Source organism: Rhineura floridana, chromosome 6 (genome assembly GCF_030035675.1).
Source record: "Rhineura floridana isolate rRhiFlo1 chromosome 6, rRhiFlo1.hap2, whole genome shotgun sequence".
NCBI classification, from domain to species: Eukaryota; Metazoa; Chordata; class Lepidosauria; order Squamata; family Rhineuridae; genus Rhineura; species Rhineura floridana.
In genome coordinates, this window is record NC_084485.1 from 109,415,147 (window position 1) to 109,435,821 (window position 20,675).

The following is a 20,675-nucleotide window of genomic DNA, read 5'->3' on the forward strand; positions in this document are numbered from 1 at the left end:
ACTGGTGGGGCAGAATGCAGGGATCCCAAACAGTAACTGGAGCCAGAGCCAATGACAGGCAGAGCCAAAATTTCTAGTTTTGCCCCCATCCTTCTCTGCTGAGTTTTACAAGGGTAACATTAAGACTAAGAAGGAAGAAACAGACATGTAGTGCCACTTCCTGGACTTGGTGTACACAACAAGACAGTCAGGTGGAGATTGGCTGAGGGTACACGAGGAAAGGTTGCAGCATTTGGGGCTTTTTAGTTTAGAGAAAAGGCGGGTCAGAGGAGACATGATAGAAGTGTATAAAATTATGCATGGCATTGAGAAAGTGGATAGAGAAAAGTTCTTCTCCCTCTCTCATAATACTAGAACTCGTGGACATTCAAAGAAGCTGAATGTTGGAAGATTCAGGACACACAAAAGGAAGTACTTCTTTACTCAGCGCATAGTTAAACTATGGAATTTGCTCCCACAAGATGCAGTAATGGCCACCAGCTTGGACGGCTTTAAAAGAAGATTAGACAAATTCATGGAGGACAGGGCTATCAATGGCTACTAGCGGTGATGGCTGTGCTGTGCCACCCTAGTCAGAGGCAGCATGCTTCTGAAAACCAGTTGCCGGAAGCCTCAGGAGGGGAGAGTGTTCTTGCACTCGGGTCCTGCTTGCGGGCTTCCCCCAGGCACCTGGTTGGCCACTGTAAGAACAGGATGCTGGACTAGATGGGCCACTGGCTTGATCCAGCAGGCTCTTCTTATGTTCTTATGTTCTTAGGTCTGTGCAGCACTGCCCTGTTTGCCCTAGTGGACCAACCTTCATTGAGCCTAATATTGTACAAGGAAGGCTGCTTCAGTGCTGTCTTCTGAGAAATGCTGCTATGCAAACAAGTTGTTTTTGGACCTTGGATACCTAGGTGTCCCAGTTGTCTTGCACCTATAATAGGTGGTATGTTCACATTGTCTACGTCTTCCAACACTTTCATTATGGGACATGGGCAGGGCCGGTTGCAATGGGCGGCCAGGTTGGGCACTGGCCCGAGGGCCCCGCAGCTCTAGGAGCCCCTGGGGGGCCCCTGAGGGGCCCTCCGCTCCCCTTCCACGATCCTGCGGATCGCAAGATGAGCTTCTGAGCCCGCACTTCACCTACCTTTCTCTGCTGTTCGAGCAGGGTTGCCATCAATAAAGATGGTGGCCGAGGTTTCCGTAAGGGACTGAAGCCTCTGCCGCCATCTTGGTTGATGGCAGCAATGCGCGCGCTGCATGCCATCTACCAAGATGGCGGCAAAGGCTTCAGTCCCTGATGGAAACCTCAGCCGCCATCTTTATTGATGGCAACCCTGCTCGAACAGCAGAGAAAGGTAGGTGAAGCGCTGGGGATGGCGGGGGATGGCGGGTAGTTCGGAAGCTCGTCTTGCGATCTGCAGGATCGTGGAAGGTAAGCAGAGGGGCCCAGGGCAGGCTAATGCCCAAGGGCCCCCGCATTTCTGGAGCCGGCCCTGCACATGGGCATCTGAGGTGATCTCTCATTTCCATCTTTCCTTCCAGCCTCTACATGCAATAATGAATAAATGAAGCAAGGACAGAGAACTCAGTAGAAAAAATGTTTTAACCTGGGAAAAATGCAACCTAGGGATTTTTTTATTTTACTAATTACTAGAAGGAGAATTACTAGGAAAAATGTAAAGAATTTGATAATATCTGAACAGCAGGAAGAACCAACAAATATCCTAAAGATGCAATTAGCTATAACTGTCAATAAGTATGCATCAAAATGCATTGATGGATGCATTGTATAGAGTGATAGCTCAAAGACTGATTGAAAGATACCAAAAGAGCCTAATTATAAGCAATTAGAAGCATTAGGGATAACAGATATTATAAGGAACAACAACAAACAAGTTAGATAATGAACTACTATCCTTTTGATTCATCGAGAATGGGTGTTGTTAGAAGACATCCTAAAAGAGATTGGAGGCTCATTATTAGTATGCATTATTAATTATACAGTGCATCAATTAATGGTGCAATCCCATGCTCCAGTGATATGTTCATAGAAAACATGGGCTCAACAGCATGGTTGGTAACAGGAGCTGCAGTCTCTGCTGAGCTAACACTTTCCATCTCTTTCAGATATTGCTGTTGGATAATTTTGGGGCTGGCAGCAACAGTATTCTGAGTCATTGCAAACCACAGTTTATAGTGAGACTGTTAGATCTGGGCATAACTGAGTCTGTTTGATAGGAAGATCTTGCAACCTCAAAAATGTATATAAATTAAACTGCCCTAAATGTACAATTGGGAGAGCCAGTGTGGTGTAGTGGTTGGACTACGACCTGGGAGAGCAGGGTTCGAATTCCCACACAGCCATGAAGCGCACTGGGTGACCTTGGGCCAGTCACTTGCCTCTCAGCCTCATGAAAACCCTATTCATAGGGTCGCCATAAGTCGGAATCAACTTGAAGGCAGTACATTTTTAAATGTAGAATTGTGAATGTGAAATTGCTGAATAAATTGCTTATTCAATATGAATAAGATAAGGAACTTGTATCTGTGAAACTGACAGAAGGCAAATAGTTAATGAGCAGAAAACATTTGCTACCCTACTGACAATACAAAGTAGAAGTAAATATTCAGTGAGCCCCTCTCATTTCACCATCCACCATAAACACCATCAACTTTTGTTTTAGGTAAAAACAGATTTAACATTTATAGAATTATGGAAGTCTGTTGGAAGCAGACTCTGTGTTTAATTCTGAAGTACCATTTCATCTCCTCTGAAACTGCCCATTCTCCTTGTGAAGAGGAGAGAGTGATAGTTGGGGGCTATAAGGAGAAGGCAAAGCTCCTGGTTCTCTTGCCCTCCTTCCCCAGATTGCAGTGAACAGCAAAAAGGAGTGAAAAAAATCTAGTGCTCTGGAGAAGGGGTAGAAGCAGGCCTAGGAAGAAGCCGTGCATCTTGATCTGGACAATACAGGTCCTCTCTTCCTCCTTCGCATATGATTTTTTTTTTTTTATATAGTTTTTATTCAAATTTTTCCAAAAAACAAACAAAACAAAGTAAGAAAAAACATAACAATACTACAACAAAAAATAAAAATAAAATGGTTGACTTCCGATTTGTCACAGATCAGCTATAAGTATATAATATACATCAAACCTGTCCCTTAATATGTACATACAGAATCCCTTTTCTCCATAAGCTGTCTTAATTAATCATCAAATTCCAGTATCATCATTTTATTTTGATCTTTCGACAAAAAGTCTAAGAGAGGCTTCCAATCCTTAAGGAATGTATCTGTCGATTTTTCTCTAAGTAAACACGTCAATTTATCCATTTCTACTAAGTCCATTAATTTCAGTAGCCATTCTTCCGTTGTTGGTATTGATTCCATTTTCCACTTTTGTGCATATAATAATCTTGCTGCCGTAATCATATATAATAATATTCTTCCATATTTCTTTTCTATTTGTTTATCCATAAAACCCAGTAAAAAAAATTCTGGTTTTGACTGAATATTTATCTTTAAAATTTTTTGCATCTTCCTACCTATCTGTGCCCAGAATAATTTCGCCTTTTTACATGACCACCACATATGATAAAAAGATCCTTCTTGTTGTTTACATTTCCAACAAACATTAGAGACATTACTATACATTTTTGACAGCTTTTCTGGAGTCATGTACCAACGGTACATCATTTTATAAAAATTTTCTTTAAGATTATAACATAATGTAAATTTCAAGCCTTTTTTCCACATATTTTCCCATTGATCCATTTGTATGTTATGACCAAAATTTTTTGCCCACTTTACCATGCACTCTTTTACTTGTTCTTCCTCCATATCCATTTTCAATAAAAGTTTATACATTTTTGCAATTATGTTTTCATCATTTGTATACAAACCTATTTCAAAATCAGATTTACTTATTTCAAACCCATACATTTTCTTGTCCATTTTATATCTTTCTAACAATTGTAAATAGGCAAACCAATGAAAACTATATCCTTCCTTTATCAATTGTTCTCTCTCTTTCATTGTGTATTCTCCATGTACATTTTCTAATAGTTCTTGATAAGTTAACCATTTCTCTTTTCCAGACATTTCTCTTCTATAAAACGCTTCTTGACTTGAGACACATAATGGTATTTTCGAATAAAACCTTGGTTTGTATCTATTCCATATTTTCAACAGAGAACATCTTATAAAATGATTGTTAAAGTCTACGTTTACTTTTACTTTGTCATACCATAGATATCCATGCCATCCCCACTTCAGATTGTGGCCCTCCAAATCCAATAGTCTTTTATTCCTCAATAAGATCCATTCCTTTATCCAGACTAAACTGCAGGCAGCAAAATAAAGTCTCAAATTTGGTAATCCCAGTCCTCCTCCTTCGCATATGATTGATTCAAGTATCCTGGAGAAAGAATGGGAAACAGCACCCTGAAAATCTAGAAGTGAGTTTGTGTAATGTGAGGAAAACATCCAGATGAAACACTGGAGCAGGGGAAGTAGATGGTAGGAAGTATGCTCTGTAAAAGTAGGGCTACAGCTGTGCACTGTGCTGCATCACTTGTCTGCTCCCACCCTAACCTCACAAATTTGCTGGTTTCCTTCAGCTACACCATGTAGGGAACAATTGGTATCCTTTTTTTCTACGTAACATGTCACATTCAAAACCTGAGGATGGCAATCTTTAAATTTTCAGTGATGGGGTAATCAGAACAAGTGGGACCTGGACTTTCTGTCTTGTGATTTCTGTTAGCTGTTCCTTTTTGGAGCTGCATTCCAAACTGTATGGCTCATTAAGATAGCAGTCTTACTTCTTTTGCTGTGAAACTAAGGAGCTATTTTGCCATAATCTAAGTCAATTCTGTTTAAAGATTTCTGGAACATTCAAGCTGTGAAGTTGATAGGAAGCGAGGTTTTGAGCTGTGGTTAAGGACCTAGAGGAAATTCTTTTTACAAAAATATTACATTTATCTTTGCTCACAAAAGCTTAGGTGTCTGCAAGGTGATGTGCTGATAAGTAGAAAACCTTGGAAGTGACTGATGAATCTTCCACAATATTAGCATTTATATTTATACGTTCATGCTCTGTACTCCAACTTCATCAACTCAATTATTTAGAATATGTTTCTTCTATTAGATGAAAAAAAAAGAGAGGGAGCCGTGTTACTATGCTGCAGCAAAATCAACGAAGAGTCTTGTGGTACCTTTAAGACTAACACATTTATTACGCTGTAAGAAGATTTTATGGATTATAGTCCATGCCATCAGATTTGGCTAATCTCATGGACTAGTTTGTTTGATTGATTGATTGCATATGTACCCCACTCTTCAGCCAAAAAGGCTCCCAGAGTGGCTTACAAACAATCAATTAATACATGTTACCAAATCAATTAATACATGTTACCATATTCTTCCAAGACCCCCCGTGGCGCAGAGTGGTAAGCGGCGGTAATGCATCCGAAGCTCTGCTCATGGCTGGAGTTTGATTCCAACGGAAGGAGGAAGTCGAATCTCCGGTAAAAGGGGTCGAGGTCCACTCAGCCTTCCATCCATCTGTGGTCGGTAAAATGAGTACCCGGCATATGCTGAGGGGTAAAGAAAGGCTGGGGAAGGAACTGGCAATCCCACCCCATATATACGGTCTGCCTAGTAAATGTCGCAAGACGTCACCCTAAGAGTTGGAAACGACTCGCACTATGAGTGCGGGGACACCTTTACCTTTACCATATTCTTCCAAGCTACGCAGGAAGTGGATTGGATTGTGAAAGGCCAACCCAAATTATGTTTGCATTTTGACAAATTTGTCGGGCAGTACAATATCTCAGAGAGGAGGTCAGGTCTCCTGTTCCACTGGTGCATTCACTATAGCTGCCAAATTTCCCTGCTTTTTAAAGTTTGATAGGTACATTCTTAAACCGCAAGGATTTTTCCCTATTAGTGAATTTCTCTGCTTTTAAAATCTGAAATGGGATCCTGTGCAAGCTTGCCAAGAATGGATTGATAATTTGCATGCTTTTTGAGTTCAGTGGGATTTACCCCCCTGCAATCATGCTTATGATAGATGAAACCGACCACAGGGGATGAGGAGGGGAGGAGGAGGAGGGATGGGAGGAAGGGCAGAGGGGAGGAGGGGGATGGGAGCAGGCAGGAGGAGGAGGGGAGGAGAAGGACAAGTTTGATCATTTGCATGTTTATTGAGTTCAGTGGGATTTACTATAGTGCAATCATGCTTAGGATAGGTAAAACTTACCGGGGGAGGGAGAGACAGCTGAAGTGGGAAGGGAAGAAGGAAGAAGGAGGAGGGGAGGGGAGGAAGGAGAGGAGAGGGGAAGGAGGGGAAAGCCAGGGCTGATCATTTGCATGCTTATTGATTTCAATTGGATTTACTCCTATGTAACCATGGTTAGGATAGGTAAAACTGACCATGGGGGAAGAGCAGGGGGAGAGGAGAGGAGAGGAGAGGGAAAGAAAAAGGGAGGGGAGAGGGAAGTGGAAGGAGGGAGAGGGGGAAGGAGGGAATTGGAGGGAATTGGAGGGGGAGGGGGAAAGGAAGGGGCAGGGGAGGGCAGGTTTGATCATTTGCATGCTTATTGAGTTCAATGATATTTACTCCTGTGCAATCATGCTTAAGATAGGTAAAAGTGACCATGGGGAGGGGGAGGGGGAGGATGAGGGGGAAGGGTGAGGGGGCGAGAGGTGAGGGGGTGAGGGTGAGGGGCAAGAGGGAGAGGATAGGAGGGAGGAGAAGGGAAGGTGGGTTTGATCAGTTGCACACTTTTGGAGTTCAATGGGATTTATCTCTGTGCAATCATGTTTTAAAATGAAAATGGACTGCCTTCAAGTCGATCCCGACTTATGGTAACCCTATGAATAGGGTTTTCATGCTAAACGGTATTCAGTGGTGGTTTTACCATTGCCTTCCTCTGAGGCTGAGAGGCAGTGACTAGCCCAAGGTCACCCACAGAGCTTCATAGTTGTGTGGGGATTTGGACTCTGGTCTACCAGGTTGTAGTCCAACACTGACCTGGGGGAGGGGCAGGAAAAGGGGAAACCCCTTTCCTTTCCAAAAGGAAAACATTGTGAACAGTATCATTGCTTTTCAGCATTTCCCCCACCTTTTTATTCTACAGCAGGCACATGTAGACTCCCACCCAAATTTAAACTGGAGCTGTCCCTGGCCATATCCACATCAGGCCTTTATTTCACTTTACACAGTCTTGGCTTCTCCCAAAGAATCCTGGGAAGTGTAGTTAGTGAAAGGTGCTGAGAGTTGCTATGAGATGCCCTGTTCCCCTCACAGACCTTCAATCAGAGTGGCTGACTGTTAAACCACTCTGGCCACTGGACCTCTGTCAGGAGAATAGCAGTCTCCTATTAGCACCTTTCACAAACTACCCAGGATGCTTTGGGGGAAGCCATGACTGTCTCATATGAAATCAAAGTCTGGTGTGGGTGTGGCCTCCTGATTAGGCAAGCCCAGCAGCTGTGAGTCTGGCTTTTAGAACACTGACAGTTGGTTCTTACTGAGCATGCCTGACATTATCATTGAGTGAAAGCCAACATTTATTAAATTAATTAAAAATCAGCCAGGCATTTTTAAAACTTTTAAACTGCAGAAGATGAAGGTCAGAGTATGGGGCAAGTTCAGTGCCAGGATTACAGGTCCTCTGTGAACATGGCTGATTTTTAATGAATTTCAACAGATTATGAGAACTCAGAGAAAAAAGTCCAAAAGGGGTCTGGGTTTCCCTCTCTCTCTTTAGACTTTGAACTCTCGATTCTCTCTGACTGTTTTGTTTATTGCCATGAAAATTGAGAGGCTTGTTAAGCAAGCGTTTCTGAGTTCAGGACTATAAGTTTTGTAAGGTTTTGTTTTGAAGTGAGTTTATGGGAAGCATCAGAATGGCATGGGGTATTTTCAATTTAACATTGCGGAATGTGAAAAATCCATGCTGGCTATAGTATACAGCCACTCTCATGGCTGTATAATCCACAGCATTAGCACAGTCTACCAGGGAGGGTATCTGATCAAAAAATAAGATAAGATAGTCTGGCAGGATTTGTTCTTGATAAATCCATATTGGCTTCTAGTAATCACTGCATTGTTTTCAGTTTGTCTGCTTTATAATCTGCTTCAGTATTTCTCCAGGGGTTGATGTCAGGCTGACTAGTCTGTAATTCCCAGGTTCCTCCTTTTTGTCCTTGTTGAAGATAGGGACAACATTAGCTCTCCTCCAGTCTTCTGGCACTTCACCAGTCCTTCATGATTTTGCAAAGATAATAGACAGTGGTTCTGAGAGTTCTTCACCAGTTTCTTCAATACTCTAGGATACAGTTCATTGGGGCGTGCAAATTTGAACTCATTCAAAGTGATTAGGTATTCCTTGACCTGTTAACTGTCAATCTCAAACGGCAATCCTGCCCTTCAACTTGTACTTCATGTTTGTCAGGAGGGTCATAGACCGTCTTTTGGGAGAAGATTGAGCAATGTCCTGAAATGTCAAAATTATGGGTATTTGCTTTTGGCCTGTGGGGAAAAATGTGCTATATCCACCAAGAAATGATGCTATACACAACCTCTATTCTATACCAGGGGTCTTAGCAACTAAGGAACTGGAGTTGCTGAGCAGTTGTGGTTGATTACTGTATTTTCATCCAACAAAACCAAGAGCAGCAGACTAGTTCACTGTAGTATGAAATAATGGCTTCAATCCAAAAGCTTCCGTCCTCCTAAAAAAGCCTCTTCTGCTCACAGAAGGATTGCTTCTGACCTAGTGAAAGAGCATGGCATGAGAGAAGTGATTCCAAATCCAGAGAGGTTTATTGCCCAAGTTCTAGTAAAAGCTATTTCATGGTCTAGTAGAGTTTATGTGGTATAGCTTGTATCTTTCTTATTCATCATGTGTTTTATATTGTAATGCAAACCCTGATATACTGAAGTGTGCAGCACTGTGCGAGTCTTCTAGCACTTGCATAAGAGTTCATTGAACAGCACTGATGCATTTTCTCCTTCCAATATTTATGCCATTCTATAGTGTAGAGGTCACCAACATGTCACCCGCTGGCTCCATGGCACCTACGAAGACCTTCAGTGGCACCACCAGCAAGTAGACCAGAATCTGAGCTTTCTTTTTTAAAAAATAAAATAAAAATAAACATCTAGCCGTCCTAGAAAGAAAGTTATGGAGCAAAATGTGTGGGTACCCTTCTAAGTGATTTCTATGAAAGGGGTCAGTCTGACTGCTCTAGCTGTCAGTGTTTTTTACCAATGAATGAAATCAGAACTGTGATTCATAAATGAGTTGTTTGGACACCAGGCAACAGGAACCCCTGGGTCCTAAAGAGATACTGTTTTCTCCTCCCTTTTAGTGCACTTTTCCTGCTTCTCTCTTTTTTTCCTAATCCTTGGAATCTCCGTAGTTTGCCCTTCTTTATTCCCTAGCAACCAGGATGCATCTTTCTTGTGCTGGGTTCATCTGCTATCAAGCAGAAATTATTTTCTGAACGTAAGGCTACACAATGAATGGGTGTGAATGTTAAGAAATTCCCCTTCCCCCCCCAAAGGCAAATGTGAAAACTTTGCAAAGAGACTTAGGCATACTGTATTTTGTGCTTTGCAGGAATTAAAGACCAGCAACTTATTAAGAATTCACTGTATATTTAACTTATAATTCAATGGTATAATGCCTACTCAGAAGTAAGTCACTTTGTTTTTAATGGGGCTGACTTCCAGGTAAGTGGGTACAGGAAGGCAGTCTGGCTTTTGGAATCGGGTTGACATTGGGGGAAAACATGATTCTTGTGCCTAACAGTTTTATGCAGAAATTCAGCTGGTCAAGCATTTTCTAATACAGAAAAGCAATTATGGGAAAAACTTCACCATGACTACTCTCTGATTTTGTGTTATTCCATGCCCCCATGGCAGACATTTTGTGTTATGCTATGCCCCCATGGCAGACATTTCGTGACAGATGCTCCCGTCAATCTCTCAAAATCTGAAATATGTCCTCTGGTCCAAAAAGGTTGGCGACCTCTGCTATGTGAGTGGAAAACATCTTCTGTATTAAAAAGGGTTATATAGATTGAAAGGACATGATTCAGCCAAAGATAAATACTTCCATGTACCATTGTTGCAATGGGGAAGTTTAAGTATGACCCTAACTATTCCCTGTAAATGAATGGGAATTAAAGTCCTTTAAATTTTGTTGGATCACAACCTGTATTTTTTTTGTCAATTTCTTTGCACTCTCATGTTTTCTTCCATTGATTTACTTTGTGTATTTGACAACACTTTGGACATCTCCCCCCCCTTTAGCATGTTTAATAGGTTTGTTGAATCCAGTCCTAAGTAAATCTAGCTATAGAAAAAATCAATATTAAAATATAAGGGCTCGTCCATACAAGTCTGCAAAGTGCACTCCCACTGCATTTTTCTCTCTATATGACCATCATGCATTTCATAGGGCTACGTCCTATCACCATGGAAAAGAATTTAGATGCAAGTCTTGCTTTAGATTAATGGTAATGTCTGCTGTGACAACTTTTTCATAAAAAGTGGTTCCTCCTGAACCCCCTTGGTGCAGCCAGCAGAGCCCCCTTTTAAACAAGTTGGTAGATGAACCTTTTTGTCTTCAGCTATATGAAAATGGAGACACTTGTCCAACAAAGATTTGTAAGAAAAACTTTCTTAAAAATCTTTACAAATTGATGTGCAATGGTGAGTTAGTTTGTGTCACTTGCAGCTTGGCAAAGTTACTTTTTTGAACTACAACTCCCATGAGCCCCAGCCAGCATGGCCACTAGATTGGGCTGATGGGAGTTGTAGTTCAAAAAAGTAACTTTTCCAAGCTCTGGACTTGTCATTAGTGTATCACAGGCACTATCCAGTGACAAAGAGAACTATTACAATGGTTATTGTATAGAAATAGGACAACAAAAAGGGAAGAACAAGAGCCCTATTCCAAAAGATTAGAGAAATGAAAGGCAAATTTAAACCAAGAGTAGGGATGTTGAATAATCAACAGGGGAACACACTGACTGACCGAGATGAAATGAAAGGAAGATGGAAGCAATACACTGAAGAACTCTATAAAAGAGATGACAGGATGACAGATTCATTCACGGAGGAACCGTATGATGAAGAACCAGAAATGTTAGAATGTGAAGTGAAAGCTGCTCTTAAAATACTTGGAAGAAACAAATCTCCAGGAATATATGGCATACCAAGCTACTGAAATGGAATCTGTCCAAATTTTGACAAAGATTTGTCAAGAAATATGGAAAACTAAACAATGGCCCACAGACTGGAAGTGCTCAATATACATCCCAATTCCAAAGAAAGGGAATGCCAGGGAACACAGTAATTATCTAACTATTGCCTTAATATCCCATGCAAGTAAAGTAATGCTCAGGATTCTACAACAAAGGCTCTTACCATATATGGAGCAAGAAATGCCAGACATCCAAGCTGGATTTAGAAAGGGAAGAGGCACCAGAGATCATATCGCAAACATATGTTGGATAATGGAACGGACCAAGGAATTTCAGAAGAAAATCACCCTGTGCTTTATAGATTAAAGCAAAACCTTTGACTGTGTAGATCATGAAAAACTATGGAATGCTTTAAAAGAAATGGGAGTGCCACATCATCTGATTGTCCTGATGCGCGCAACCTATACTCTGGACAAGAGGCTACTGTAAGGACAGAATATGGAGAAACCAATTGGTTCCCAATCGGAAAGGGTGTGAGACAGGGGTGTATTTTATCACCCTATTTGCTTAATCTATACGCAGAACATATCATACGGAAAGCAGGATTGGACCAAGATGAAGGAGATGTGAAAACTGGAGGGAGAAATATCAATAATTTAAGATATGCAGATGATACCATACTACTAGCAGAAACCAGTAATGATTTGAAACGAATGCTGATGAAAGTTAAAGAGAAAAGCACAAAAGCAGGACTACAGCTGAACATCAAAAAGACTAAAGTAATGACAACAGAAGATTTATGTAACTTTACAGTTGACAATGAGGACATTGAACTTGTCAAGGATTATCAGTACCTTGGCACAGTCATTAACCAAAATGGAGACAATAGTCAAGAAATCAGAACAAGGCTAGGACTGTGAAGAGCAGCTATGAGAGAACTAGAAAAGGTCCTCAAATGCAAAGCTGTATCACTGAACACTAAAGTCAGGATCATTCAGACTATAGTATTCCCGATCTCTATGTATGGATGTGAAAGTTGGACAGTGAAAAAAGCGGATAAGAGAAAAATGAACTCATTTGAAATGTGGTGTTGGAGGAGAGCTTTGCGAAAAAGACAAATAATTGGGTGTTAGAACAAATTAAACCAGAACTATCACTAGAAGACAAAATGATGAAGCTGAGGTTATCATACTTTGGACACATATTGAGAAGACGTGATTTACTAGAAAAGACAATAATGCTGGGAAAAACAGAAGGGAGTAGAAAAAGAGGAAGCCCGAACAAGAGATGGATTGATTCCATAAAGGAAGCCACAGACCTGAACTTACAAGATCTGAACAGGGTGGCTCATGACAGATGCTTTTGGAGGTCACTGATTCATAGCGTCACCATAAGTTGTAATCGACTTGAAGGCACATAAGAACAACAACAAAGCTGACTGGACTGGCAGATGAATTGTCCTTCAACACTGATGAGTGGATAGTGTCCTCCACTGCCAAGGGCAACAGGTGGTTGGTTGGTTGGTTGGTGGCAGGCTATGTGGCAAGCAAACAAAAATAGTTCCAACACAGGGGAATGGCTGGGGTGCTTACAAGGAATCGACCGAGGGCTGCTGCTGCCCCTTCAGCACCTGCACCCCTTTCCCCCGCATCTGCCACCCAGTGGTATAGTGGGAAATTCAGAAGTGCAGGGTCCTTTTATGATAGTCACAGCCATGCCCCCGCCCTTTTTTGCTGTGGAATAATGAAATCCTTGTTAATGCCTTCTTCCACAACAACAGACATCCTTAGAAGCCAATAAACATGAGTGGGGAAAGTGTTAGCTACTGAAAAGAGTCTTCTCAGTGACTGACTCACCACCTTTCACTCTGATTGGCTCCAATCAGCAGGAAAGAAGCATGCCAGAAGACTTTCTCAGGGTCTAACACACTTCCCTTTCATAATGATTGGCTCGCAGGGTGCTGCACATTTCCATGACATCATTCAGCTCCAACTAAATTCTTCCCTGTCTCTCCTTCTCTTGAACCACATTAAAGGTGACAACTAATCGCTCATTAGTGAAACAGAGTGTTTTCTCCAAACTGGCTCAAGCTTGACGCAACTCAGCCCTGTTTGTACAGCGTTTTGAAGATGTCAGGGGCTAAGTATTTTTATATGGAAACCTCGGAGCGAAATGCCAGACCAACAGAACAATCAGCTTCTTAGCTGTGACTTGGAGTTTAGATTTTAAAACTGTTCCAAGGGGAGCACATCTGCTCCATCCAACTGAGATTGAAGCGGGGAGTGGATCTGTTTATTTTCACTTCAGTGGTGGAAAAATGTCTCTGTCTTTCCCTTCTCTATCCCCCGCTTCTTCCAGGTGTGTGCTTTTCGGGCTCTGGCAGAGCCTGAGGAGGGCGGATGCCTGCCTGGAAAAGAGACGGTAAAGAAATCTTTTCCCCACAAGAGAATTGTTGGGGGCTGTTCAAGGACTGATGAGGGCGAGGAGCGAGCCGACACCAAGCGTGACGTTCGCGCCCGCTGAAAGGGGCGGGCATGTGGGCGAGCCCTGGGGTCAAGGCAGCAGGAGCTGCAGGCTCAGCCCGCCCGCTCAGTGTGATGAACGGGCGAAGCGGGAAACAGCTCGTGGGGCAGCCTGCGTTGCAGGGGTGGTGGTGGTGGCTGCGATGGACGGAGCAAGGAACCGGAGAATCGCCGCTGACGGGGCCGGAGGAAACGAGGTAAAGAATCTTCCCGCGCCAAGCGCGAGGCAAACTTTGAGGGAAAAGCTGATCTTCGGTTCAACGGCTGCAGCAGCTTTAGTGGCTTGGGCGGGAAGGAACTAACGGGCAATCCTAGGAATGGGCTCCCTTTGGGAGGAAGGGTGGGATAGAAATGTAATAATAAACAAAGTTTTACTCAGAAGTAAGTCCCACTGTGTTCATACTAGGCTTGTTTCCTAGTAAGTAGGATTCCAGTCTCAGTCTCTGAGGGCTGCGTGTGAACATACTGTTTTGCTCTTTTTCCTCACAGATCGCTCTAGGTGCAAGGCTGCGCTGGGTTGTTTGCGGTGAAGCTAAATTTTGCGCGCGGGTTTAAGGGGAGGTGTTAACACTTCCAGATAAAATGTTTTTTCTGAATTAAGCTGGCAATCTCATATTCGCTTACCTGAGAGAGTAAGCTCTAGTGATGCTTACTTCTGAGTAGGGCCCCCCCTAGCTCAATGGAAGAGCATCTGCTTTGCAGGCAGAATGGTCCCAAGTTCAGTCCCCAGCATCTCCAGTTAGGGCTGAGAAATGACTCCTGCTTGAAACCCTGGAGAGCCGCTGGCAGTCAGTGTAGACAACACTGGGTTAGGTGGACTAGTGGTTTGTCTCCTTATAAGGCAGTTTGTGTTCCTGTGGGTGAACACAGGATTGCCCTGAGAGGGATGCAGAACAATGTCTATTCTTGAATTAGTGTTTATAGTGTTATCCATGTCACCAGCTGGTATAGCACAATGGGGAGAAGAGCCTGGCTGGGAGTCCAGAGTCTGTGAGTTCAAATCCCCGCTGGTGTCTCCTGCGTGTCAAGGGCCAGCTAAAGATCACTCCCACAGTGAGTGGCTCAGGGGTTACGTGCCCTGCCACCTGTGCAGCCGTGGGCAAGCTGCATAGTCCCAAGGAGCCCAGTTGCCCCCCAGCTGGCAGTTGCAGACAAGGAAGGGGCTGGCTTGTGAAGTTGTGGCAAGCTGAGCAGGCCCTAGCCAACTGGGGAGGACTAGCCTCAGAGGGAGGCAATGGTAAACCCCCTGTGAATACCGCTTACCATGAAAACCCTATTCATAGGGTAGACTTGAAGGCAGTCCATTTCCATTTTTTCACTTCGTTCCCATTGTCATCGCTTCCCATTTCCCAGCTAAAGCCCGTTAGTTTCTTTACAACCACTTCAGCCTTCTTCCCCATAGCTTATTGCTCTTTCTTCTTCCATGTCTTCCCACCTTTCTCCTAATCGTTATCTTCCCATTGTTAATTGGTTTCTCCTTCTCCCTTATGACTTTGACAGCTTTCTCCAGTTCATCAACTGGGCAATTGTCTAAAATGTGTCTTGAGTAGCTAGTCATTTTAATGATTATTTTGTGTTGCTTTTAGATGTTTTTATGATGCTGTACACTGCCCTGATGTTTTGCAAGAGGGTGGCATATAAATATTTCCATAAATAAATAAATGAAGTTCTGCCCCATAACTTCTGTTTATTATTTGTGCCTTTCTTCCCATAACACAAACACAGGACTGTTATAACAGGCTTCAGATAGTGGATCCCTGAATTCCTTATTAATTTCCTCTTACTTGTTTATCCTTCACGTTCCCCATCTCCTCAGAAGTGAATCCCAAATATATTTCAAGGAGCAGGTTCTCAATTTCCTCTACTTGACAATCCCATCAATAAGTTCCATTTCCCCTATACTTCTGGTACTCCTTTTTTACTATCCATACTAAATTATTCCTATTGCCTCTTTGCTCAACCTGTTAGCCTTCAACTATACATATTTTCTTGTGCTATGTATTAGCTTTTGCTATATTCTGAGCTGTGTAGAGTTTGTACTGGAGCAGGTCATCCAGCTGCATCAGATTACTTGCTTAAACTGCAATCCTATGCCCAATTACCTGGGAGTAAGCTCCATTGGTTACAGTTGGGCTTACTTCTGAGTAAACATCCATAGGATTGCTCTGTTCCTGATCTCGCAATGTTGGCTAATATTGACCATATTTCATTTAGTGGAATAGCAGCTTTGGTACTGGATGTAACAATTTTGCTAGCTCTTTTTATGTGCAATTGAGTGATGCTGTTTCAGAAAGAATATCTGTTGAGTGGCATATTACGGCATCTCTTAAAAGAACTGGTGTTTTGCAACCTGTTTGTGTATGTGAGTGACATATGAGACAAAACAAAGGGTATCTTTGCAAATGATAATAGGGACAGGTAATAGGATTTGAATTTCCTACATCTTCAAATCAAACGAAAAACAAGCTGAAACAATTTACATTTTAGAATGGCCATCAATTTAACACAGACTTTGTGAGTAACATGTTTTATAGAGAAGCAAATTTAGCATCCCTACATAAGTGCTATTTTATGTTGCGACGTGTCTTTAATTGTTTAAAGTAGCATGCTTTTACCTAGCAAGTTTATGCTCCCTCACTAAGTGTAGGGAGTTGAGTACTAAAAACAAAATAAAAATAGTTTCATGTCAGACCACTGTAGGCTGTAAATTCTCTGTGCTAAGAAGTGCATCACTGTGTTCAGTACAGTGCCTAATATGTTCTTGGAGTGAAACAAATGTTTAGTTCTAAGTGTATTTCTATGAGAACTCTCCCACTATTGATTTGGCATACTTGCACCTGAATTATCTAATTCCCATTGAAGTCAGTATTCTTAAACTGACCTAATCAAACATGCTAAGACTTGTACATTGGAACCATTATCTCCCAGAAGTCCTACTCTTAAACCGACCTAATCAAAGCTTGTTGAAACTTGAGTATTGTAACCATTATCTCCCAGAACAGGAACTAATTTGTCAGAATCTGCTCAAATGACTAATTTTATCTATTAAATATCTTTACCAGAAGGTCCCAGGGTTACAGTTCAAAGAGTTATAATTGTTGCCAGGCTGACCATCAGAACTTTTGCAAAGATTTTTGTTTTGAGCATCTCTAGCTTAACGTTCAAAGTTGGATTATATCACTGTATTTTGCAAGAAATTAGGTGAAGCCATCAGGGAGTGCCTTGAGTGTGTGGGCTGAGAAATAAGGAAGTGAATGTGTGTCAACCAATGGTGATGGCCAACCAACTCATCAGTGAGGTTTTTCTGGGTCACTGAACCTGATCTGGGAAAATGAATGACTATGCTTGTTAAATATTGCTGTGGGGTTTTTGCACTTTCATTGTCTGTTTTTTTTTACTAAAGAAAAATGTAATAAACAATGAAATTGATGTGTGTGTAAATCTTAAAATTGCTTTTACTTTAAAACTTTTAATTAATAAATTAATTATATCCCAAATAGTACAACTAGAATGTAAATTGCCTTGAGCACTCTTAGAAGAACATGTTTTATAAATATATAAAAATAAATTAAATTAGGACCATTTTTTCTATGTTCCTACAGATGTAGTGTATTATGTGTCTATTTCTCTTGTATTCATATGTGCTTTGGAAAGATACATTTTGCAACATCTACTCAGACCCCTGAGTTGGTTTGATGGTTGGTTTGATTTGCTCTGTTTTTAATTCTGTTTCCCAGAGGTTTTCCTGGTGGATGAGGAGGAGAGCATTGTAGTACTGGATGGTTCTTTGTTTCCTAAGCAAGCTCTTTTGCTGTGGGAATGTTTGCTGTGAGAATGTTCTAATCTTCTCCCTTTCCCAAGGCACAGTGTGTGTAGTAGGGTGCCTCTTGTGCAGAGAGTGAATTGAGGCCCTCAGAGCATCCTGTGAAGGAGCTTTGTGAATACAGTTGTATGCCTTTATGTGATGTAGTCAGGAAACAATTTTCATTTCGTGGGCAGAGACAAAAATTGAGGGGGCAGAAGGGTTGGGGCACTTGTCACTATAAAAGAGTTTTTGGAAAGGGGTTGTTTTCATAGGTAATGACAAAAATAAACCCCAATTTATGCATTTTAATTAGGAACAATGACCTGTGAAGTTTCAAAAAAAGCAAATCCATTTAAAATACAATATATTCCACGTGCAAACTAGTTGTGTAAGCTAAGTAACAGTGACTAGGAAGTAAATGTATATTGTGTAAGTCATCCTACCATGCACCATGCACTAATAACACCCATCACCTTCAGAGGCTGGCTGAGCACTACAAGGGAGGGAGGGATGCTCTGCAGTACATAACAATACTGTTATTCCTATCTTTCCTTCCTCCAGTTGCAAACCCTTAGGTTTGCCAACTCCCTCCCCCATCCATCAAGGTTTGTGTTCATTTTATTCATACCTTTAACTATTATATTTGCTGTGTTCGCACTCTGTTAGTAACTTTGCCTGCCCCTGTCTTTGGATGCCTACACTGTATTTCTAAAAGCTCAAGTGAAGTTTTAAGTTACTGCAATGCTAGAAATTTGGGGACTGAAGGAAAATTTCATTTGGGGGGCAGAATTATCATTTGGGGCATCTGATGAAGCAGGCTTGAGCCCACAAAAGCTTATGCCAAAATAAATTTGTTAGTTGTTAAGCTGCCACAAGACTCTTTGATGGTTCATGCTGAGTATGGAACCATCTCTGTGAAGTGTTAAGGGTGGTGGGAGAGACAACAGGCACATTCTGATCACTTGCATCAGCACACTATGTAATGCCTCTAATCAATTGGTATGTCATAGATTTTTTTGCCATGGGAAAGCATTTTAATTAATTTTGAGGAATTTTGAACAATGCAAATAATTCAGAAACTTTCAATAAAACTAATGTTTTTCTAATAGCATGTGACACTTTGACTCAGTCTGTCAATAGAGTGATGGTATGGTTTCATCTCCTTGATAAGCTGAAATTTTAGACCTGTCACTTTAATGCATATGGTAATAATAATGTACAATCCATTTTGCCCTTAGCAACAGCTGTTTGTTAGGTCTACAATGACAATGAATACTGATAAACAATACACTACAATTTTTATTAAGTCTCAGATTTACATCCTGAGAGATTATACATATAAACAAGAAATATATTGGTTTTTTCTGTAGACGAACAAACAAAATAGAACATGCCCACATACTCTAACTATTTAAGCAATCAAGAAACAGTAGTTCAAGGTGTGTACTACAAATGCAGTACACTACCTGGTTATGATAACTCCAATTAGCAAACCATTATTTCTATGGAAATTGCTTTTTATTGTTATTCCCTGTCTCTATGTCCTCAATATATGTCTGTGCCTGGCCACCCTGAAATTACTAGTTTTGAAAGTAGGTGATTACTTTTGAGGTTTCAAACTGTTTTTAGGAGACCATTTTTAACAAGTTTTAAAAGTTTTAATTGTATTGTTTTAATACTGATGTGTTTGTCACCCTGGGCTCCTTTGGAGGAAGGGCTGGATATAAATGTAATAAATAATATAGAGTTCTGTACTTTCAATGACTATTATAGAAATGTTAAGAGTTTATGTTGTATATGTCAGGTGAGATGAGCAATAAATTGCCATTTCCTACATTTTAAATATATATTTTTTATTTAATGTATTACAGATTCCTGATGTTTTCCTGACACGTTTTGAATACTGAGTTTTCCTTTCTAACAATGAACAGTTCAAAACCATTGGCGTTGGCTGGAATTGGTATATTTTCCAACTCTACCTGTCCCACAGAAAAGAAGATCTCTGTGTTTTTTTCTGTTATCTTCATGACGGTGGGGATTTTATCCAACAGTCTTGCAATAGCAATTCTCATGAAGGCATATCAGAGGTTCAGACAGAAATCAAAAGCATCTTTTTTGCTTTTTGCTAGTGGCTTGGTTATCACAGACCTGTTGGGCCATCTCATCACTGGAACCATTGCAGTATTTGTATATGCATCTGACAAAGACTGGATTCGATTTAACCAGTCAAATGTTCTCTGCAGTGTTTTTGGCATCTGTATGGTGTTCTTCGGACTATGTCCCCTTTTTCTGGGCAGTGTGATGGCTGTTGAACGCTGCATTGGAGTCACTAAGCCAATATTTCATTCAACAAAAATGACTTCTAAACATGTAAAAATTATGTTGAGCATGGTATGTCTTTTTGCCATTTTCATAGCTTTGCTGCCTATACTTAGGTTAAGATCCTATCAAATTCAGGCATCAAGAACCTGGTGTTTTTATAAAACTGAGCATATTGAAGACTGGGAAGACAGATTTTACCTCTTACTTTTTTCATTCTTGGGTTTACTAGCCCTTGGTATTTCATTCTTGTGCAATGCTGTGACGGGGATTACACTCTTAAGAGTCAAATTTAAAAGTCAACATAGACAAGGCAGATCTCATCATTTTGAAATGATCATTCAGCTTTTGGCTATAATGTGTGTCTCTTGCATTTGCTGGAGTCCATTCCTGGTAAGAGGCTAATTATTTTGCCAGATTTTAATGCATGTGTCTATATGAAGTTTTTCATTTTTAGCAACATTTTATTAAAATGCATAGTAGAACACCAAAACTGATGCTTCCAATATTAGAACTCACCTTATTGTTTCAATAAGTCATAATTCAAGTGGTGTACAGACCTGTACCAAATACCATAATGTTTTCACTGTGAACTTGATCTAGCCAAAAATAATCATCCTGAGATCCTATTACATGTGGTGCAAAAATGCTTCTTTCGCAAGGTTTTGTTCACTATATATAATAATCTCAAAGATTGATATGGGCAATGTCTTAGGATCTTCGACTGAATCTAATAATGTCCTTTTCCATATATGCAAGCTATGGTGAATAAACATGCACTGGGTGTGGGATGAGATGGCAAACATTTTCTCTGCCCAAACC

The 20,675-nt window shown here is 41.0% G+C and overlaps 1 protein-coding gene across 3 annotated transcripts in view; it reads left to right on the top strand.

The window, feature by feature from the left end:
- The first annotated feature begins 13,398 nt into the window (after positions 1-13,398).
- Positions 13,399-20,675, top strand: part of PTGFR (prostaglandin F receptor) — a 49,515-nt gene continuing 42,238 nt past the window's right edge. For 2 of the 3 annotated variants that reach the window (XM_061633458.1, XM_061633457.1), the window contains exons 1-2: positions 13,399-13,926; positions 19,406-20,246. In XM_061633458.1, the coding sequence (XP_061489442.1) occupies positions 19,458-20,246 (789 nt within the window). In that variant the 5' untranslated portion in view covers positions 13,399-13,926; positions 19,406-19,457. The remainder of the gene's footprint in view (positions 13,927-19,405; positions 20,247-20,675) is intronic. The other variant, XM_061633459.1, reaches the window with a different exon arrangement.